The 20,207-nt window shown below is 49.1% G+C and overlaps 1 protein-coding gene across 7 annotated transcripts in view; it reads right to left on the reverse strand.

Moving 5' to 3' along the window:
* Positions 1 to 7,234: 7,234 nt before the first annotated feature.
* UBR4 (ubiquitin protein ligase E3 component n-recognin 4) overlaps positions 7,235 to 20,207 on the reverse strand; it is a 133,942-nt gene continuing 120,969 nt past the window's right edge. For all 7 annotated transcript variants that reach the window (XM_035120585.2, XM_035120584.2, XM_035120583.2 and 4 more), the window contains 12 exons: positions 18,367 to 18,557; positions 17,308 to 17,481; positions 16,542 to 16,641; positions 15,230 to 15,448; positions 14,479 to 14,592; positions 13,184 to 13,326; positions 12,762 to 12,887; positions 12,278 to 12,472; positions 11,148 to 11,372; positions 8,983 to 9,073; positions 8,201 to 8,363; positions 7,235 to 7,661 (listed from right to left, as the gene is read on the reverse strand). In XM_035120585.2, the coding sequence (XP_034976476.2) occupies positions 7,597 to 7,661; positions 8,201 to 8,363; positions 8,983 to 9,073; positions 11,148 to 11,372; positions 12,278 to 12,472; positions 12,762 to 12,887; positions 13,184 to 13,326; positions 14,479 to 14,592; positions 15,230 to 15,448; positions 16,542 to 16,641; positions 17,308 to 17,481; positions 18,367 to 18,557 (1,806 nt within the window). In that variant the 3' untranslated portion in view covers positions 7,235 to 7,596. The remainder of the gene's footprint in view (positions 7,662 to 8,200; positions 8,364 to 8,982; positions 9,074 to 11,147; positions 11,373 to 12,277; positions 12,473 to 12,761; positions 12,888 to 13,183; positions 13,327 to 14,478; positions 14,593 to 15,229; positions 15,449 to 16,541; positions 16,642 to 17,307; positions 17,482 to 18,366; positions 18,558 to 20,207) is intronic.

Below are 20,207 nucleotides of genomic sequence, written 5' to 3' on the forward strand. Positions count from 1 at the left end.
ACAAAATTAAAGAAAATACATGTACCCCCTGCCCTACAAACATAAACCCTACACGCACACCCCCGTGACTTCCCTCCACCACGGCTCAACTTCCTTTAAAGGTAAAGGGACCCCTGACCATTAGGTCCAGTCGTGACCGACTCTGGGGTTGCACGCTCATCTCGCATTATTGGCCGAGGGAGCCGGCGTATAGCTTCCAGGTCATGTGGCCAGCATGACAAAGCCGCTTCTGGCAAACCAGAGCAGCACATGGAAACGCCGTTTACCTTCCCGCTGTAGCGGTTCCTATTTATCTACTTGCATTTTGACGTGCTTTCGAACTGCTAGGTTGGCAGGAGCCGGGACCAAGCAACGGGAGCTCACCCCATCGCAGGGATTTGAACCGCCGACCTTCTGATCGGCAAGCCCTAGGCTCAGTGGTTTAACCACAGTGCCACCTGGGTCCCTCTCAACTTCCTTTAGCTCAATTTAAATACTATCATTGCATTCTTTGGATATTACATCTCTTATAGCCATTTCTAATTCTTGTTCTCGCTTATAGTTTACATACTTAATCCATGCATATCAACATACTCTTTTTAGAGCAATGTTTTCCCATATACTCCTCAAAACGTTCCTCCAGGAATCGTGGTTGCCGCTTTTTAGTGGCGCCCTGTCACGCACTCTGCCAGGGACAGCCCGCCCCATTTTGCCACCTGAGGCAAAACGTGAAGCTCCCAACCTGCCTGTGGCCCACCTGCTGAAGGCTCACTCACCAGGGTCTCAGGAAGGTCACACAAGGCCTCTGCACAATTTTGCGGGGCTCTTGCACTCTTGCAATATCTCACCAGAACCCAGAAGACAATGCAGCTACTTCTCACTTCTCCAGCAGCGGCGGGGGGGGGGGGCACACAACCTTGGATTTCACCACCTGAGGCAGCTGCCTCAGTCTGCCTCATGTTCGGGCCAGCCCTGCTTTCTACCCTACCTAAAGCCAGATGGGCTATTTGCAGTAATCATCTTTATACCTCAGCCTCATTCACGAGATGCCAACAAGGAGTTCCATCCAGAGAAAGCAACTCCCACCCTAGGCAACACCAAGTAATGAATGAGCCTCACGTGGCTGTGCTGTGCATTTGGATCCAGATTCCCTTTCGGTTCAAATCACACTGTGTCCTACTCCCCACTTCTGCAGTGGCCCTTTCCAGTAACGTTTCCTAGTTTCCCTCAACATCCACCTCCCTTCACATGTTCTGGTCCAACATCACCTCCCAAAAGTCTCATTTCTCCAACATCTGTTCTCTGTGTGGGTGCCAACTGGATCTTGTAAGCCAGGTTTCTCCAGTCAGATTCTCTCCCCCTACAACTCCCACCAGCCCCAGGCAGCCAGTCATTGGAACACTGGATTAAGAGGGAGCCTTGACCTGATACAGCAAGATGGTGCTGAGCCTATTTCAGAATAATTGAACAATTGAACAATTGGTTCCATTGTTCAAAATTTCAGAGGCAACTTGTCCCTGAGTGCCAGTTGCCGGGGAACAGTAGCAGCTGCCTTTGTGCCCTGCTTGTGGGCCTCCTGGAGGCATCTGATTGGCTACTGTTGGTTGGAAAAATACTGGTTTATGGAAAGTGGAACAGTTGGATGTTGTTGTGGAGCAAATATTTTGAACGGTTCTTTTTATGTAACTGACAGAGAATCAGAAGCCCTTTTTCTTTTCTCTTCCTTTTTCTTTTTTTCTCCCCCCACCCCCCGTTTCTTTTTATCTTGCTGTATGAAAAAACCCTTCAGTTTTTTAAAAATGGCTACTGTTAGGAAAAGGATGCTGAACTATATGGAGCTTTGATCTGACCCAACAGGCTCTTGTGTTCTTACCAGACTTTTCCTACCCCTTACCGACACTGCTGTCTGAATATTCTGTTAACTCATGAGAGTATCCAGAACTAGACAGCACAGACATACTACATTCGGATTGGGCCCTGTGGCATAGTGGTCTAGGGTTGTGGGGGATCCACGACCCATTACAATTTCTGTGGAAAGGTCCCTGTCTCCTGCATCCTAGAGGTTACAAATCAGCAGGAAAGGGCAGCTGTTTAGTCATCGAGAAGGAATCTCTCCTCCTGGAGTCCTGACTGGAGCCAGAGTGAAATGAGGTAAATCAGCCACTGAGGTTCAGCTCCTAGGATCAGCTGGAGAAGAACATTGAGGAATTGTTCTGTATGCTCCAAAGCTAAGCATTTAGTAACCCTGAAAACACTTCACTTTCAAGAGAATGGTACACAAGTTCTGTTACATACAGTGGAACTTCAAGGGAAACACGTTTTAAGCCACTCCGAAGGAAGATATTGGAGCACTCGAAATCATTTGCCCACATACGTGTCCAGAAAATACGGTAGTTGATCTAGCTGAGAGGCGACACATAAAAATCTGCAGTGATTGCTGCAATGCATGCCCAATTGCTATTATTTATCATGATGAGTTTGTTGCATTATCTCGGAAGGGGTGTGGCTGCACTTCTGCATCTGCCGCACTGCTGGCTGGGCCAAAGGTGGTAGAGCAGGGATGTGGAATGTGTGAGGCCCTCCAGATCCTGTTAGAGCCCAACTCGTCCTCATGCTGGCTGCTGAGGGTCTGAATCCAACAACATCTGAAGCAAGAACTGTGTCTAAAATCCTCCTGACGGTGCCGTGCGTTCCTCAAACTGAGCTGGAAAGAGCTTGTGATTCCTTTGAGGCATTTGCGTTGGTGCAGATGGGACTGTTGTGCACACAGAACAACAACATTTCTGTGGGTTTGGAGAGATGATTCCAAACAGGCTTCTGATGGAAAAGGAGAAGTTGCTGGAGGCAAAGAAATAGGGGATGACTTGAGACGGCGTTTGTAAGAGCAAAGGGGACACAACTGGAGAATAAACAACTCGGCTGACATTTGTACATGGATGGCACTGCCAATTATTCCCCAATTGGGAACAACCTACACAGCTGGCAATGCACATCTGCTGTAAGCCCTTCACTACGTGCGCAGACACACAGCCCTGCGCTCATCATACCAGTTGAAATATAAATGGGCGAAGCACTTTGTCACTGCAAATATTGACCAAGCAGGCGAAACTGTTTTACAACTTGTTATATTCGGTCCTGCCGTGAAGCTATGTTTTTTCCCCCCTGCTTTAACTGCTTGGCTCGCAGAGCTTTCTTTTCTTTAAATCCCTGGATTAAGACAACGACAGGCAAGTTTACAAACTGGGACTGTTCTTAAAATTGTTAATAGAGGCTATTAAAAGTATTTTTTTTATAAAAAAAACCACGCAAACGGAGGACATAGTTTGCCACCAAAGGCCTTCACCACCAGGCCTTTTGAAAGAGGCGCCTCAAGGTCTGGGCCAATTTATCTTGCAGCCACTACAACATCAAGGGTACCCTTTGCTACAGTTGCAAAAACACAACCCTGGCCTGGGTTTTTGTTCCAAAAGCAGCCATCTCATGGTCAGCAGTGGGGGCAGAAATACTTCCGAAAGCCCTAAGGCAGCGCTAGTCAATTGAGTGCCTATGAAGGCACCATTCAGAAAAAACATCCAGTAATACACCATGTGTTTGGTGGGAAGTGAGTGCCTATTCTACACTCTCTTCAGAACGGACTTGGGAGAAAAGGACCGTCCCATTCCCAGGATAGACACTGCACTATGTATGACGAAATGTTCCCATCAAGGTTTGGCCCAAGCCATGTGATGTGCAGTCAAAGCGCCTTCCTAATTTCCAGGGGAAAAGAGCATTTTGTGACCGGGCTTTTCCTGTTTCATTATGAAACACATCAACACCCACCCTTTCTCCCTTCCTGCCCCTTATGCCATTAACTGACCCCCCCTCCCAAAAAATGACTTGTTTGTGCAGGGCCAGACTTCAGCGTGCCCTCAGCACCATGCTGCCAATAGCCTGCCCCCCCCAACACCACACACACACACTGCAGCTGCTGCAGATGCGAATCAATGATTCGACTCCATATAAGGCAGCCACTTATGTCAAAACAGCTACCAGATTTTTAGAAGACATCTGAAGGCAGCCCTGTTTAGGGAGGCTTTTAATGTTTAATAGATTATTTTATTTTTCTGTTGGAATATTATTATTATTATTATTATTATTATTATTATTATTATTATTATTATTATTATATTCAGCCCTTTATTCAGAACAATGAGAACCAGAATCTTACTTTATTTTTAGGGAAAGGGTCATAGCTCAGTGGCAGAGCACATGCTTTGCACACAAATAGTCCCAGGTGCCATTCTGAACAATACTAAGCTAGATAAACCAATGGTCTGACTCGCTATATAATGCAGCTTCCTGCGTTCCTATGCAGAAACAACTCAGGAAGAGGAAACCAACTAAGACAATGTGTAGTTGCTCAACAATGCCACCCCCCTCCGCACATCTAGACAGCAGAGAAGAGACGGGTGGTCCTTGCAGTCTTCCCTCCTCCTGGAACAGGCAGGAGGGAAATAGAGGAAAGGCTACATCTAATTCACATGCCTGCCTGCACCTTGTGTTTAGAGAGATATGTCAACCTCCACCCTGGTGGCTAACTAACAGCAGATCCCAGCAAATCCCGCAGGCGCCAACCAGCATGGATCAGTTGCAACAGAGGAGCCTGCCCTCCTCCCGGGGTGATGCATCCATTGCACCAGGCGAGGCAACCCTGCGCACGGGGCAAGATAGAAACGTGACTGGTACGCCACACAGCCATGTGAAAGTTTGTTTAACAAGCCAGGAGAGCGCTCCAAGATCTACCTGCCGGCTCTGCCAAAACCACATCAAGGATCCAACCCTGCAGTCCTGCCAAGGAGTTTGCAGGCAGCCGAGGAAAGTGAGTGCCAGGCCCCGTGCTCAGGGAAGGGCTCCAACATTCCCACAGAGTAGCTGGCTGAACACTGGTAGAAAGGGTCACGGGATATAGACAGAGATCTGCCTGTGCAAGTAAGAGACAGAAAACATCCTCTCAAAGGCACCACAGTAGGACAGTGGTTGAGGGCAGCTGAGCAAGGCTGATGTTGGCCAGGATTTCCCCTTGCTCCAGGTCAAACCAATTCAGCAGCAACAAAAAGTTGGGCACCCCAAAATGGCAGATGAGGATTGTTTCCAGGATACCTTTGGGACAAAGTCATGCATGCTCTCTGTCCTGTGAGGAGCAGATGGGGTTGTCCCTGGCTGTGAGGGGGATCCACTCAACATGCTGCGATTGACACAAAGCAGCAGCCTGGGGGTTTTAAGTCATGATGTCAGGCAATGGGTGTGCAGAACAACCCACTTGCTAGTCAAAGTTGGCCAGCAGGGGTGGGAACAGATTCCAGGCTGTATCCAGTGCTAGTTCTACTCAGAGTAGACTCACAGAAGTTAACAGACATGACTAGGGTTCATTAATTTCCTTGGGTCTACTCTGAGTAGGGCTAGCAAAGAAGTGGTCCTACCCTGGAGGTTCAATTTCTGCCCCTTATGCTTGAAACTTCTTTCCAGCACTCTTTTTCAAATCCCTCTCTTCCATTACGCCTTTGTTCCTTAGTTCTCACCCTCCCATAGCAACCAAGCCTAGTGTACCTGTAGAGCAGCTTTTGTCAACCTGGTGCCCTCCAGATGTTTTTGACTATGACTCCCATTAACCCCAGCCAGCATGGTCGTAGGATGCTGGGGCTGATGAGACGGCACCAAGCTGGGGAAGGCCGAGTCAGGTCAAGAGGTAGAAGCAAAGGGGCAATGCCTTCCCTCCACCTCCAGCAATGCAGCATGTAATGTAGCAGCACGTTGTAGAACAAAGCATGGCGGGAGTCATGGTCCAAAACACCTGAATCTCTGCGGTAGGCTGTAGGGCTGTGCTTTTATTGATTCAGAGATCCTCCTGGCTGTCCCTTCCTCCTCCAGTGGCTGAATTGAGAATGAAACTCCTTGCGTTACACAGGGCTCAAGTGCAAAACAGCACATGGTTGTTTGCTTGGTGCTAACCAGCTCAGGTAAAATGGGCTTCAAAACAGCTGCCCTTGCCAGGATCAGAGCTCACCACATCCCAGCATCCCCACAATGAACTGTATCAAAATCCCAGCTCTCCTTCTCCATGCCATGCTTTCCTTCAGGCCAAGGCAGATCTTTGCAGGGCAGCTAATTAATTTCACGGGTGTGTGTGTGAGAGGAAACTAGAACTCTAGAACTGGAACGGGCAGCCGCCTCCAGAAACCTTCCAGGGAGCAGTGAGTCAGGAAAGGGAGCCTCCACCTACCCTTATCTGCCCACACCCAACATTACCATTGGCAAATCACATAATGAGATTTCTCTGAATGGTTATTTGTGTACTTGTGAAGAACACCTTGGTTCAAAAGCTTGCAGTTCCTGGGCCACTTCTAGAAGAATATTCAGGCCCAGCTCTAGGGGTAGTCTCGGTGGCGCGGAAGCCATGCTACGCGCTGCGCCCGCCCACCAAAGTAGGGGCGCCGGAGCGATCTCCGCGCCAGGGACCTGATTGAGACGGCCCTGAGAATATTCATGTCTCTTAGGGGAGCAGGAGGGGGAAAGCCAGTGGGCATCATGCACTCCAAACTCTGCTCATATGTGGAACTTGAAAGAGGGAGGAAGAATGCTGGATGACTGGGGAGTGTGGTGGAATGCTGGGCGGAGTTACAAGTGAGTGACAGGTGAAGTGCATCTGGCTGAGTAGGACAATTGAGAGGCAGAAAATGAGATGATAACGAGGGATAACAAAAGCGTAGGATGGATATTAAGGAAGAGACTCAATTATGTTGTCACAACAGTCAAACTCTTGGATTTCCCCCCGCCCCATAAAAGCATTAACTTGTTCCAAGCATTAACTATCTGTGTTCTGGTCTAGGTTATTCCTGCGGGGATATACTCAAACAAGGCTATAGAGGGGAAGTCCTTTTGCTCTTGATATAATTTAGTAGGTGCAGGCTGTAAGTTCTGTAAGGACTTTTAAAAGGAAGTCGGATTTCAGTAGTCAAACATCTGACCTGGCAATTTCCAGGGGTCTGGCAGGGGACCGTGAGAACGTCCCGGGGGCAACAACAGAAGACTCCTCTGCACATGCATGCACTAAAAATGTTAACCCACAAGAACTACGGTTTGCGTAAAGCAAAAGTATTTTGTACACAGACACTTTTCTAAGGGTCAGTGCATCAAGATTTCCAGTGAACAGATGGCAGGAAAACCAACCCTTAGGAAGTGGTAAACACAAAGCAGACAAAACACATTCCCATCAGGGTTGTATTTAACTTATTTATTGACTGGTAAAATGGTCACACACACAAAGAAGCAGTAGAACTGACTGGGGCCGGCTTGGGTTATTCAAGTCCTTGCACGTTCCTTCACTGGCTCGGAGCACGCAAGGCAGAACATTAGAAGCACAAGGGTGGACCTGCGGTGGTGGACAGGGGAGAAAAGCTGAAAATCCAACATCACTCCAAGATAGGGGTCAAGGCAGGGGGCGAGGTGGGGGGGTGTACAAGGGGCTTGGAGATAAAGTAACTGCAACACTCTTTGCGGGCTGGTTGGGCAGGATACAGAGGAACAGCAGGGAGGCAAGCTGATTGTGGTCTCTTCATGTAGCCGCTCAGGACAGCAGGCTCAGGGGATGGAGTTGAGGAGATCCTTGAGGAAGCCATCGGGATCGCTGATTTCTGACAACAGTCCTGAAACCAGGAAAGGGTACGTCAACTGTGCACATTCAGCAAACCAATTCCTAGAAGCATCTTCCTTTGCCACCAATTCAGGCAAGCAAGTGAAGAGGCCAGGGGAGGAGAGGAACTGATGGAGAAGATTTGAGCCTCCCTCACACTCTTTAACGGCTTCAGTCCCCAAAACCAAGGAGGCAGGAATAGCTGGTAGCCAAAGTGCTGACCCACGGGAAGGTCTGCAGTTCACTGTCCGCTCACCTACCCACTGCTATACTATCCAAATCACTTTTGGTTCACAAGATGCAGAGTACACAGGAAGCTGCTTTATACCAAGTCAGTGTTGGCCCATCTAACCCAGCAAATTGTACTCTTGACTGGCAGAGGCTCCCCAAGCCTTTCCCAACCCTGCTACCCACATGAACCTGTTAATTGGAGTTTTTATCCCTGTGGGAAACATCTCGATTACATCTGAATCAGTTACCATCACTCAAAGGCAGCATGTCAGTAAACAGTGTTATTACAAAACACACATAGAGCTTTCTGGAGTAACTAACCAGCCACGTCCAGAAATTCTGAAAAGGTCTCCACAGGCATAAACTCCTCCTGGAAAGTCTTCAGAGCCTTGTCTGCGGCCTCGTAGATGGGCATGTCATTGTGGCGGATGTATTCTGCCAGAGAGTAGGACCAGCCCCCCTCTGTGTTACTCGTAGGCACCTTCTGGATGAGACAGAGGAGAAGGGAGGGTTAGAAGCTTGAGAATGGAGGACAAAGAGGAAGCAGCAAAACACGGCTTTAAAATGGGGAATCAGACCTAAGGGGGAAAAAAACCTTTTGAAAGAAGGGCCTATCAAGAAGTTATAAGCCAATAATGCCTACATAGGTCCTCCAGCTTCAAGAGCAGTATTCCTTTGAATGCCAGCTCCTGGAGAAAGGCTGTGGTCTTGTGGATTCTTCCAGGGAGCATCTGGCTATCTGCAGTTGGCAACAGGAGACTGAACTCTGTCCCTTTGCTGTGGTTTTCTTTTGTTCTTATTCAGAGCATGCCAATAATCTCATCTACTGAGGATTTTAAGAAATGGGTGGTGCATGCTGCACCTCTCCAGAACTGGTAAAAATTGTGGAAACGGAGGGATGGGGAAAGAAAAGAACCCGGAACACTGATGTAAATATCTTAATTCAGCTTTTAGATCACCCTGAACTAGGATTCCCCCAACATTCCTCAGCCTGGGAGCTGGCACGACAGATGGTGCTGGCTCCCTGGAAAAAAGCAGGCCACTGGTACGAGGAGCATTGCTAAAAGAAGAAGAAATGCACCAAGAGTTCCAAGCTCGCTTACTTTGAACATGTTGTAAATGAGATCAACGAGGGCCCAGAAGAGGAGGCCGGAGCGATAGGCAGAGTAGTCCTTCACTGTTTTATCCGTTAGCCTGTTAGGAAAAATAAGATCAAGCCTCGCAGTTAATTGCTACACTTTTCTTTGCTGCCTGAAGCTGATGAATAGCCCTGGCTGTGGCGACAGCCAGAAGCCCATCCATAATACATGTGGGAAAATGCGTGGGGCAAGCTCAGCCAGGCGCTGGAGGGAGGAAGAGAGGGAGGGAGGGAAGGAACACACAGAGAGACGGGGAGGCTCCACTGTTCTCCCCAGCAAGCGATTTAGAACTGCAGCCGCAGGCACAACTGCAAGGTGTTGTGCAACGTGGGGCCCGGCACTGTTGCTGAAATTCCTGCAATCTCGTTTCCATCCCCCCCCCTCAAAAAAGAGGGGGGAAAGCATTTTCTCCAAGACTTAAGGCCATGAAGTTAACCATCCCCTGTCCCCTAAATCTTCAGTCATGTTGCAAGGGGCTTCCCTGCTCCACTCTCAAGAACGTTTGTTAAGGGCAGGTCAATGCTACAAAGTGAGAGGTGCCATCAAGCTGCCTCTGCTTCTGTCAGGGCTCCAAGCCCTTGGGCTGCTTGAGAACTGCAGGCTGCCGGTCCCTGAGGAAAGTGTTTCCCCTGGGAGGCTAAAGCTACTTCCCCAGAACGGGCATGAATCAAATGCCAGATTTCCCTTACAGCAGCAGGAAATGTACAGAGCAATCGATGCCGGAGTCTGCAGCCCCTCCCCGAAGGTTACAAGACCACTCAGGCGCATATTACAGAGCATCCAAAATGCACGCCCTTCCATCATGACCCCTGAACACCTGCTCTCGGGAAGTTGCAAGGAAACACTTCAAGCGAAGGGGCCAGCAAAGACTCCTCCAAAGACACACACACCCCAATTAACACTGCTGATCCAGCCATGGCATGGTCCAAAGGGTTAGGCCCTGGGATCAAGGCACACACAGCACATCTTTTCTCCCTCTTACAGACAAGAGATCAGAGGCAGAGAACACAGAAAGCCTGGAGCCATTTTAAATGACCAGAGGGTCACTCCTGGGGCCTTCTTGGTGACAGCACCCTGCAGTGTCCTCCTTTGAGTAATTTGTGAGACAGGGACAGCAGTGACCTTTGCATGCCCCTCAAAATCTATCTAGTGCTAAGCCTATTGAGAGCCAACCTGCTGAAATCAATGGATGTGACTAATTTAGAGTCATTAATTTCATTGCATCTACTCTTGAGGAGAACTTAGCTGCAGACCACCCTATTATGTTTAGAGAAGTTTTCCTAGGCTCTGAAAGTTGTATCCAATCAAGTTCAATGGGTCTACTGTTAAATGTTTTGTATGCTACTCGGTTTATTAATGATATATAGAATTCCTTTTGTTTTACTGATGCCATATATATATATATATCAAGCGGGGGGGGGGGGGGGGGAGGCGCTGAGCCACAGACTTAATGCAGGCAAAACAGATGCAGCTCTGTCGCCCAGACAAAGAGAGGAGGGAGGAGAAGAGGTCAGGCTCCCCCCCCCCCCCCCGGGGATTTACAGCAGTTGAGTCAATGTCAACTACATCTAATTCTCCTGTGTGCCTGAAGAGGGCGCCGAGACCTGAACCAACATATGGAAAGAGGGTCCAACCTTGCGAGTTGTTCTCGAGTCTTCCAGGAACTATTGGAAATTCAGCTTTTTTAATAAAAAAAAAGATGCTGATTTTTAAGGAGAAGAAGAAAATTTTGTTTGGTCACCAAAACCAGCCTTTTCCAGCCAGGTGCCCTCTAGACCAGGCATCCCCAAACTGCGGCCCTCCAGATGTTTTGGCCTACAACTCCCATGATCCCTAGCTAACAGGACCAGTGGCCGGGGAAGATGGGAATTGTAGTCCAAAACATCTGGAGGGCCGAAGTTTGGGGATGCCTGCTCTAGACGTTTCAGACTAACTCCACATCAGCCTCAGAGTCTAATGCAGAAGGCAAAGGCTGCAAGAACCAAGTCATGCCAAGGGTCCCAATCCAATGAGCCTGCCTTTGTAACCCTATAGGACCATTCTCTGGGGGTGGGAAGGGAAGGAACTGGTTTTCTGCAGCACAGAGAGGGGAGAGGAAAAAGGGTGGGTGGGTGTGGACAGCCCCATACCTGCTTGCTCCCCCTGGTGACACCACCCGAGCGTGTGAGATCACCAGCAGCCGCTTGAGAATGTCAATGCGCATCGCCTTCCACCTCTCCGGGGGTAGGATGTGAAGCGCCATGACGATGTAATAATGGGGCCCGTCCACCTCAAAGGCACTCTCCACCCACTTCTCCTTTGGGTGCTCCAGGAAGCTCTGGAGGTTCTTCTCTTCTCGAGAGGTTGCTCGTGTTCTGGAAGTGAAGCAGAGACAGAAGCGATGCACTGAAACCTTTCAACATAAGAGCTTGCCAGATCAGACTGTCCAGCATCCTGTTCTCACATTGACCTGCAGAACAGTGGCCTCCCTACAAGGGCTAGACTACCCAATAATATATTGTTGAGGCCTCCCCTTGCCTCCCCTCCAGTGTCAAGAACTGATACCAGGGCTGAGATACGCCAAGCTAATGAGCCAGAAAGCGGAACAAAATGCCCCCCTACTTGCCTTCCCCCCTCCAACCAGACATCATTTCACAGGCTGAGCCCAGATCCACCTCCACATGTATCAACACCTGAACATAAGTCCCCTTAGCATACTCCAGGGGTCGGCAACCTAAGGCCCATGGGTCACAAGCAGCCCACGGGGGTCGTTTAACTGGCCCACGACCCACCACCAAACCGAGTCACCCGCTCAGCAAGTCTCTGTGTGCTGCGCTAAACCAACGCAGCACAGGGACTCGCTCCCGTGGCGCCAGAAATCGTGGGCACGTGCACGCAATCCGGCCAAAACAGGGCACCAGATGCAAGTCCTACCCTTTGTAGAGAAGCCTATATACCCAAACTACACAAGGATCACATTACAGGAAGGACCACTGGATTTAATGTGAAGGTGTCTTCTCTGTGGACAGACGGTATTCCCAGGATGGGTCACTCTTCCTGCCTGATCCACAGACAGGGCTCATGCCAGTGCAGACCGCTAAGCTTCCTTTGGGAGGGGTGAGCAATGAAACCTCAAAATCTATTGCTCCATCTGCGGAGCAATTCAAAGCAGCAACCTGTCTCCTAACGCCCTGCTCCACCAAGGGAGAATGGCTCAGGGGACATATGCAGAGACATGCAGAGAGAGAGAGGTGGACAGAGAGAGATAAAAGGTACTGACGTGTTGAGGACATAAAGCACCGTGTGAATGATGTAGGGGATGAGGTGGACATTGCTCTCCCGCCCTCCGCCGCCTGTGTCCACGCTGAACGACTGCTCCATGGCGAACCGGAGGAACAGCAGCTTGGTGTCGTGCACATTGAGCTGGTAGGTGGGCTCCCGCTGCCCCGTGCACTCTTGAAGGTAGGTGTTGTGCCTACGGGAAGGAAACAAACACCAGGTTAGGCTGCAGATCTCACAAGAGGCCCAGGAAAGCCGAACTTGAGGCAGCTGCGTTTCATAAAAAAAAAAAAAATACATGGAGAAGCTGGAGGGTTAAGGAAAGGGCAAAATACAGATATGGTTCTGAAAAGTTAGTATTAGGATGGTACAGCCCAAGAGATAAGGCCCTCTTTCCCTACAAGCTGGTGGGAAGAGGGCAATTGCAGCAAGAGACTGCTGACCCCGATAGAACAGCAGGCAAAAGGGCAGCTCCTCAGACTCACCTGGCTAAGCAGGTGGCAAAGGCAGATTCTGGGACATGGGGCCCCCACACCGGCAAGAGGCCGTTGCATTTGGTGTTGGCATTCTGCAAGGCTGCACTCTCCCATTCCTCGCGCCCACGTGCCAACCTGCAGGAGTAAAAGCAAGGTCATTATCAGTCAGGGAAAGTCCCCTGCAAACCTCTTCCCTGTAGAGCAAAGCTGGTGACTGCCTCAGTCCAGAAGACTTAAATATTACACACACACCACAAACCCTGGAGCTTACCAACTAGCGCATTCCTTAAGGTATTGTTGGTTAGCTCAGTACCAAAGCTGCAGCTGATGGGATTCTTCCCCAGGCTAAACCAAACCTCCAGCAGATCAGGCATGGCTTTGCGGCCAAGATGCAAAGGAGATCTCAGGCCCAGAGGGAAACTCAGACCCACCTCACAGCTGCCAGGTGACAGTCGTAGTGGACAATGTTAAAGTGTGAAACGGTGCTGTAGCCCTGCTGCTTCCGAGGCTTGTTCTCAAACTCCTCCAGGGCGACTCGCTTGGTGAAGGTATAGATGCCCAGGACCTTTGTTGGCTGTGGGGAGAAAACAGAAGCTGCAGCGGAAAACCCAAGGCACCAAGCTTCGAATGTGGAAAAGCTGCACAGAAACAGCTGCCGTTTTCTCTTTGGCCTTGGAAGTCTATAGAGCAGGGTTTCACAAAGTGGGTGATCCATCCCCTCGGGGGGAGCTGGAACAATTGGGGGGGCAGTGAATAAAAATAAGAGGGCAGTAGAAGCAAAAAAAGAAGAACATTTTGAAAAACCATTCGTACATGTTTCATCTGCTCTGTAATGGCACTTGCCACGAGGGCAGGCACTGCTGTGGGATGACAACAATGCTTCCCCTGCAGTCATGCTGGACAAGAGCGGTTTTCCTGGGCATGGGTGAACCCTTTTCAGCTTCACTCAGGCCCGGGAAGTGGGTCGCAGCTTGCCTGCCTATTTGGCGCACCAGGGACTCAGCCACATTTGTCACAATAATACGTTTTGAATGCGTTATAAGCATGCAACACCAGAGAGCAAATAGGAATTTATATGGATTTTTACATAGGCTTTATTTTTCATTTTAACGATTTAATTTCTGACATAGTGTTTTTAACCTGTGTCTAGATCCACCCATGGTTCAGCTTTCTCACTAGGATCATTTTTAATGTTATTTGTAATTTTCATTTTAATATTATCCTTTGCTATCTTAACATTCTGTGTGTGATGTGAATGTCACCATACTTGATTTTAATAAACAATTTTATAATTTCAAGCTTCAGCATGTTTTATCTACAACATCTTTCTTTATTATGTTGTAGGACATAGGTAGAAATATAGACACATAAAAGAATGCAAATTTGTCACCGCATCTTTCTGTTTGTTTACTTAAAGAAGGGAGATTTCTAGGGGGGCACTGAGATATTTCTTTCCTGAAAAGGAGGCTGTAGGGCAAATGAGTTCGGGAAACTCTGGTAGAGAGTCACAGAACTGTAGACTTGGAATGGCCCCAAAGGGTCATCTGGTCCAACACCCTGCAATTCAGTGTAGACCTGCACGACTATGGATGTTGCTCGGCTGCCCCACACCTTGGAAATATGGCTGCAATGAAATGTGCATATGCAGACATGGGTGCCTGCATGAAACAGCGTGACTGGGTGAAGTTGCCAGGCTCTGACTCCCCACTTCACCCCCAAGGCCTACCTGGAACTTGTAGCCCTCCCTGCAGATGCAACAGGTGAGGCCCGGCTCCTCGATCAGCTCCTCCATCTGCTTCAGCAGCGCTGTCTTTGTCACCACCTGGCCCTTCTCGTTGGTCTGAAAGATCCAGCACAGCAAGGTTGTCAAGGAGAAAAGCAGGGTTTGGCGGAGGGCAGGCGGGGGGGAATGAAAACTGGTCATGCAGGTTGGAGGAAGAGGGCCATCACAAGGGAGCATCTTGATGTTGTGCAGGCATGGAAAGTTTCGCATTGGAAAACGTGCCCTTGACCTTATGGTTGCTGCCATGGCAGTGGTCAAAACAACAGCGGTTTCCCTCGGCTAGAACTGGATTGCCCTCCTGCCTCTCCGTTTACATCTCCCGTAACAAGTGGGACCTGAACAGCCACTGGTCCCGCTGGATTAAATGGCACCACCCAAAGAGCCAGCCATTGCTAGAACTCGTGGACATCCAATGGAGCTGAACATTGGAAGACTCAGGACAGATTTAAAAAATGACTTCTTCATGCTGTGCAGCGTTAAACTGTGGAACTGTCTCCTACAGGAGACAATGATGGCCACCAACTTAAATGGCTTTAAGAGAGGATTAGACCAATTCATGAAGGAGAGGGCTTTGGATGGTTGTTGGCCACAATGGCTATGCTTGGCCTCCAAAGTTGGAGGCATTAATGTTTCTGAATACCAGCTCCCTATCGTGGCATCTGGCTGGTTATTGTGAGAGTGCTTATGCTCTTACCGTCATGCCAAGGGTGCCCAATGCTTTCTGGCGCATTGCCATGGCCATGCGCTTCTTCTCCGCTCGCGTCTCTCTCCGGGCGGCGTCAATCTTCTTGTTCACCTCTGGGTGCTCCCGCAGGGCCTCCAGGAGATTCTCGGCCAGCGTCCCAATCCCTTCATCACTGGAGACTTGCTCCAGCTTGTGCAAGTTCGTGATCGAGTCGGTCCCAATGAGCACCTGTTCAGGGAGTAGACGTTAACGCAGTGGGCAAAGAGGGCAGGAGGATGAGTCAACCTTGGCCCTGAGCTGTGGAACCTGAAAAGGAAATCTCCTACGCTCTCCCCCCTCTACAGCTGTGCTCTTAAAAAATTGTCCGTCTTTCGAGCACAGTATAGTACAAAAGGCACCCAGACCTCCAGGGATGCCACCCAATTTAAGACCATTGACGTTCAAGAGCAAAGTGAATTTTAAGCAACTGAGTAATGGGTTGATGAAATTGGCATAAGTTTGCGTATGACATACAGAGCGTTCCAGTTACACCAGCCAAGAGAGACAGGGATGTGGCAGAAGCCCCTGCAACACCTTGGAGGAGCACTAATGGAACACTTCAAATTTTCCCCTTTCAAAACCGTATCGCTCTTCTTCAAGAGCATCTCATTTACTGGAAGAAGACCATTCTAAGGCAGAAGTTCCCAAACTTGTTCTCCCCAACCCCACCCCCCCACCCCAACTTCAGACCATCTGAAAACTGCTAAGGGTCTTGGCGGACCAGACAATTCTTTTCTTCTGCTTGTTGTACTAACTGCAATGTGCTGCACTAGCGGCTGTGTGATGTTTAATTGTACTGTTGCTGCTTTTATTTCATATATATTGTATTGCTAGAATCACAGAATTGCAGGATAGGAAGGGTCCCGGAGACCAATACCCTGCAATACAATCTTATTGTATTACATTTAGAATTCCAAGACACACTGCAATGCATCCAAATGACTCTCGTGGACCACTTTTCTGTAGCACACTTTGGGATGTTTTCCTTCTGCCCCTTTGGTGAACTGATGTAGCTCCATTATTGTTGGATCATTCCCACCCTAGATGCAAGCAACACACACACACCACTGAGGTCCATAATGAGAAGGGCTCTGCCAAGGCCTCCGTAGGGGCTGGGCTTAAAAGAGCCCTTTGCTTTTGTCTCACACTTAGGAGAAGGCAGCTGTGCCTGTAATCAGCCCCTAGGATCAGGCACCATGTATATGCCTAAACCTGGTGTACATGGAGACCAGATTAGACTCATGAGCCGGGGGAGGGGGGGTTAAGAAGACATCTCTTTCACCTGCGTTGGTGGGTGCTGCGTGGCGAGACCTCGGAGCAGCCGGAGGATGAAAGGAAGGGCTGGCCGGGAGAGGAATTTCTTCCACACATCGGCATCCAAACTGCGGAGAGAAGATTGGAAAAGAGAAAGCGTTTGAAAAGCAGCTGTCAATACCAGCATCAAGACCTGGATTACTCCACCCCAGCCCCGCTGTGTGGCTCACACACTCATGCTGCAAAGGCGGCTCTCCCCACCCGCTCCCCAAATTAAGGCAATTCAGACACTCCCAAAAAGAATGAACCACCTCAATTTCCAGTGTAGTCCTTTTGCCTGAAATCATGCTTCATGTGGCTGAGCTCCAAACACCCCGAGAAAATGACTTGACCAGGGGTGGCGGGTGAGACAGAGACCTGCAGTTGCTTTCCTGGGATCAGCACAGAGTGTCAAGGGTCCTGGAAGCTGTTAAGGGCCCAGGTAACCTTTAGTGCTGCCTTATCCAGAACTGGGTCCACCTAGCCCAGTGTTCTCTGCTCTGACTGGCAACAGCAGTTCTCCATGGCCTCAAGGCTGAGAGATTTTCCCCACCACCTAAACCCCAATATTTTGTTTTCTTAAAGGAAGGCAAAGCTTGGGATTTTCTATCCTCACATTAGCTCTGCAAGGGAGCAGCAAACTGGGCGCACTCAGGACACCCCCAAGGAAAGGGCAATGCCCCAAAACACAGAGGGGGCTCATCCCAGTGAGCTGCCACCCACAAATCGCCTCCATCCTCCCGCACGACTCTCACTTCTTGGCACTGGGGATGTGCTTCTTCATGTAGTCGAGGGCGTTCTGCGTGATCCCCCTCTGGAGGATGAGGTCTTTCAGGAGGTGCCCATTAGTGTTGTTCTTGATGCCAGCTGCTATTTTGCAGAAACAGTCCAGGAAGACCTTGTCATCCCCACTGTGTTCCTCATCGTACCTGGGGGAGAAAAGAGGCAAGGGACTCACAAAGGCTATCAGAGGGCCAATCCGGGCTCAGGTTCTCCGCTCTAAATAAAGCTAAGTCACATTATTTCTTGGGGGCAGAAGCGCAAGCCATCTGCACCCTCTGATTCTAGCCTTGCGGGCTGCTTTTTGCAGAGCTGAGCTTGTAAAAAGGACACTTGTCCCTGTTTATTTCTATGCCCAAAGCAACTCAAATTGAGTAAAATATTAATAGTAAATTGAAATAGTCTTTTGCTCACTGTTTTCTAGCATTAATTGTTGCAGTACCCACAAAATGCACATTAAAAGCACAACAAAAGGACACTGAAGACAACTGGTGCAATCATTCAGACTCCTGAGAGTATTTGCTTTTGTCAAAAAGGAGAGAGGGGTGCGAAGTTTCTAGTTCTCAAGAGGGTGAAGCTATGCTTGAAATTATGCAAAGATATCCAGCAGTTGTGGGGAGGGGCTTCAATGCCCTTGCCCACCCTCAATGACAAGTAGAGGAAGTCAAAATTAAGCACATTTCCTATCTTTGTATAATGCATAAAACACACCTTTTTTGTGTAACATACAGAGACTCCTGTACGCAACCCAACTGTTTAAGACAAGCCTGGTGCCCCTTCAGAGTTTGGAGCTACAATGCCCCCCCCCGGCCTGGATGGCATAGTCCAAAATATCTGAAGGGCACCCGGTTGGGATTCTGTGCTAGGCTGCGCAGAGTCTTAGGAGCTTTGAGGCCAGCCTGGAACCAGAGATAAAGCAGAGCTGTGCCTCTGGCAACCAGAGCCCTTGCAAAACAGCAGCACCCCAATTTATTTTGCGCACTTAAAAACTCAAGGAACAGGAGAGTTTGGTTCAGGGTTCCCAGGAGGCATACTTGTCGAAGCTGCAGTAGGGCTTGAAGCGATCGACCAGGATTTGCATCTTCTCCATCTCCCCAAAGGACAGGTAAGGAATGATGCGGAGCAGGCCCTGCAGGACGCTAGGGTTAGAGCGGACGAAGGTGCTGTTGATCTGGTCCAGCAGCATCACCAGCTGGTCCTTGTCTCCCGTGAGGAGGAGGTTGCCCTGCGGAGTGGGGAAATGGCCCGTCAGTCAAGACACCCTGAGTCTATCTGTCTTCGGGCACCCTTCTCCCTGCCCCACATCCCATTTACAGGGCAGCTTCTCAAATCCACCCCTCACAATCTCTCAACCTCCCTGTTCTGTGCAAATTCCTCTTCCTCCGTTTCTGCTGCTCTCCCTCTATTCTCAACGCCTTCAGGACAACACCTAGCTTCCCCCTCCAATAACCCCCCCTGACCACTCCCTGATCCGACAAAGCCAACTCTCTTAGGCTTTCGTCATTCATTTGGATGATTCACCATCACGTCTCTGTAAGAAACGCTCCCTGCGTGTATTAAAACCAATTTATTAGCAACGAAACACGTGTTCCAATGAACACAGGAGGCTTAAAAGAAAAGAAAAATCCCATTTAGGCAGGCAACAAGAGAACACCTAGTATCTCTACGGCATCATTTTTTGAAGAAAAAGCGAGTCACAACCTCCAGCCTCGCTAGGGAGTTCCTGGATGTCCTTCAGCTCATGGCAAGATACAGTTCAACCCCCTTGAGCGCTGCTGAAGAGGGTCAGAGGCTGAAGTCAGGCCCAGCTATTGTGACCTGAAGACCCTGGTCAGCCAGCAATATCCCCTGGGGGCTAACTCTGAGAAGGGAGGGGTGGGCCCATGGCTCAACCCTGCTATACCATAAGGGTGCCTGCTGCAGAGGGTCAGCTCTGACCAGGGGACTTCTAGTTTCTAACCCCTGCTTTGGTCAAAGGGAAGCTCAAGAACTATTGGACCTCTGTGTGAATCCCTGTTCTGAACACATCTTCCAATGGCTCCCATTTACCTAAAGGTTGGCTCACCTCCTTCCAGTGACTCATACAGATGTAGCCCCAATGACCCCATGTTTCTTCATGCTTTTTTACTTTTTATTTAAAATATAAGCCCTATGTTTCTTCCCTCATATAAGACGCTGGCTTGCTTTGCAAAATGATTCTAATATTGCCAGGTGTTGAAAGATTGCAAGAAGGTCAACTAGCCTGAAGCCCCGTTAGCTCACTAATTAATAGTGAAAGAAAGCAGATACACTAGCTAGCAGGAATGTGTTTGTTTTTATACTTAAGTCTGATATAATTGCTCCTCACACTTACTGAAACGTTGTCCTCATGTTTAGAATTGAGAAATAAGTTTCAGTTGTTTCTCACCTCCAAAGGGGAAACTATTTTCCTTCCTTCCTTCCTTCCTTCCTTCCTTCCTTCCTTCCTTCCTTCCTTCCTTCCTTCCTTCCTTCCCTCCCTCCTTCCTTCCCTCCTTCCCTCCTTCCTTCCCTCCTTCCTTCCTTCCTTCCTTCCTTCCTTCCTTCCTTCCTTCCTTCCTTCCTTCCCTCCCTCCTTCCTTCCCTCCTTCCCTCCTTCCTTCCCTCCTTCCTTCCTTCCTTCCTTCCTTCCTTCCTTCCTGCACCCCCATTAAATGAATTAGAATGTATTTCTGTCTCTGCTGGGCCTCTCAGTCTTAATCAGCTTCGCATAAGAGAGAGGTGAGGTGCCCTTGAAAAGACTAGACGCTTCATGTAACAAAGTACTAAAAATGCAACATTTTGCAGGAGACAGAAGAAAGGATGGATTTATACCTTTGTTTTAAAGCAATGTGCGGTCATGCTATTGTATAGTAGG

Source organism: Zootoca vivipara, chromosome 6 (genome assembly GCF_963506605.1).
Source record: "Zootoca vivipara chromosome 6, rZooViv1.1, whole genome shotgun sequence".
NCBI classification, from domain to species: domain Eukaryota; kingdom Metazoa; phylum Chordata; class Lepidosauria; order Squamata; family Lacertidae; genus Zootoca; species Zootoca vivipara.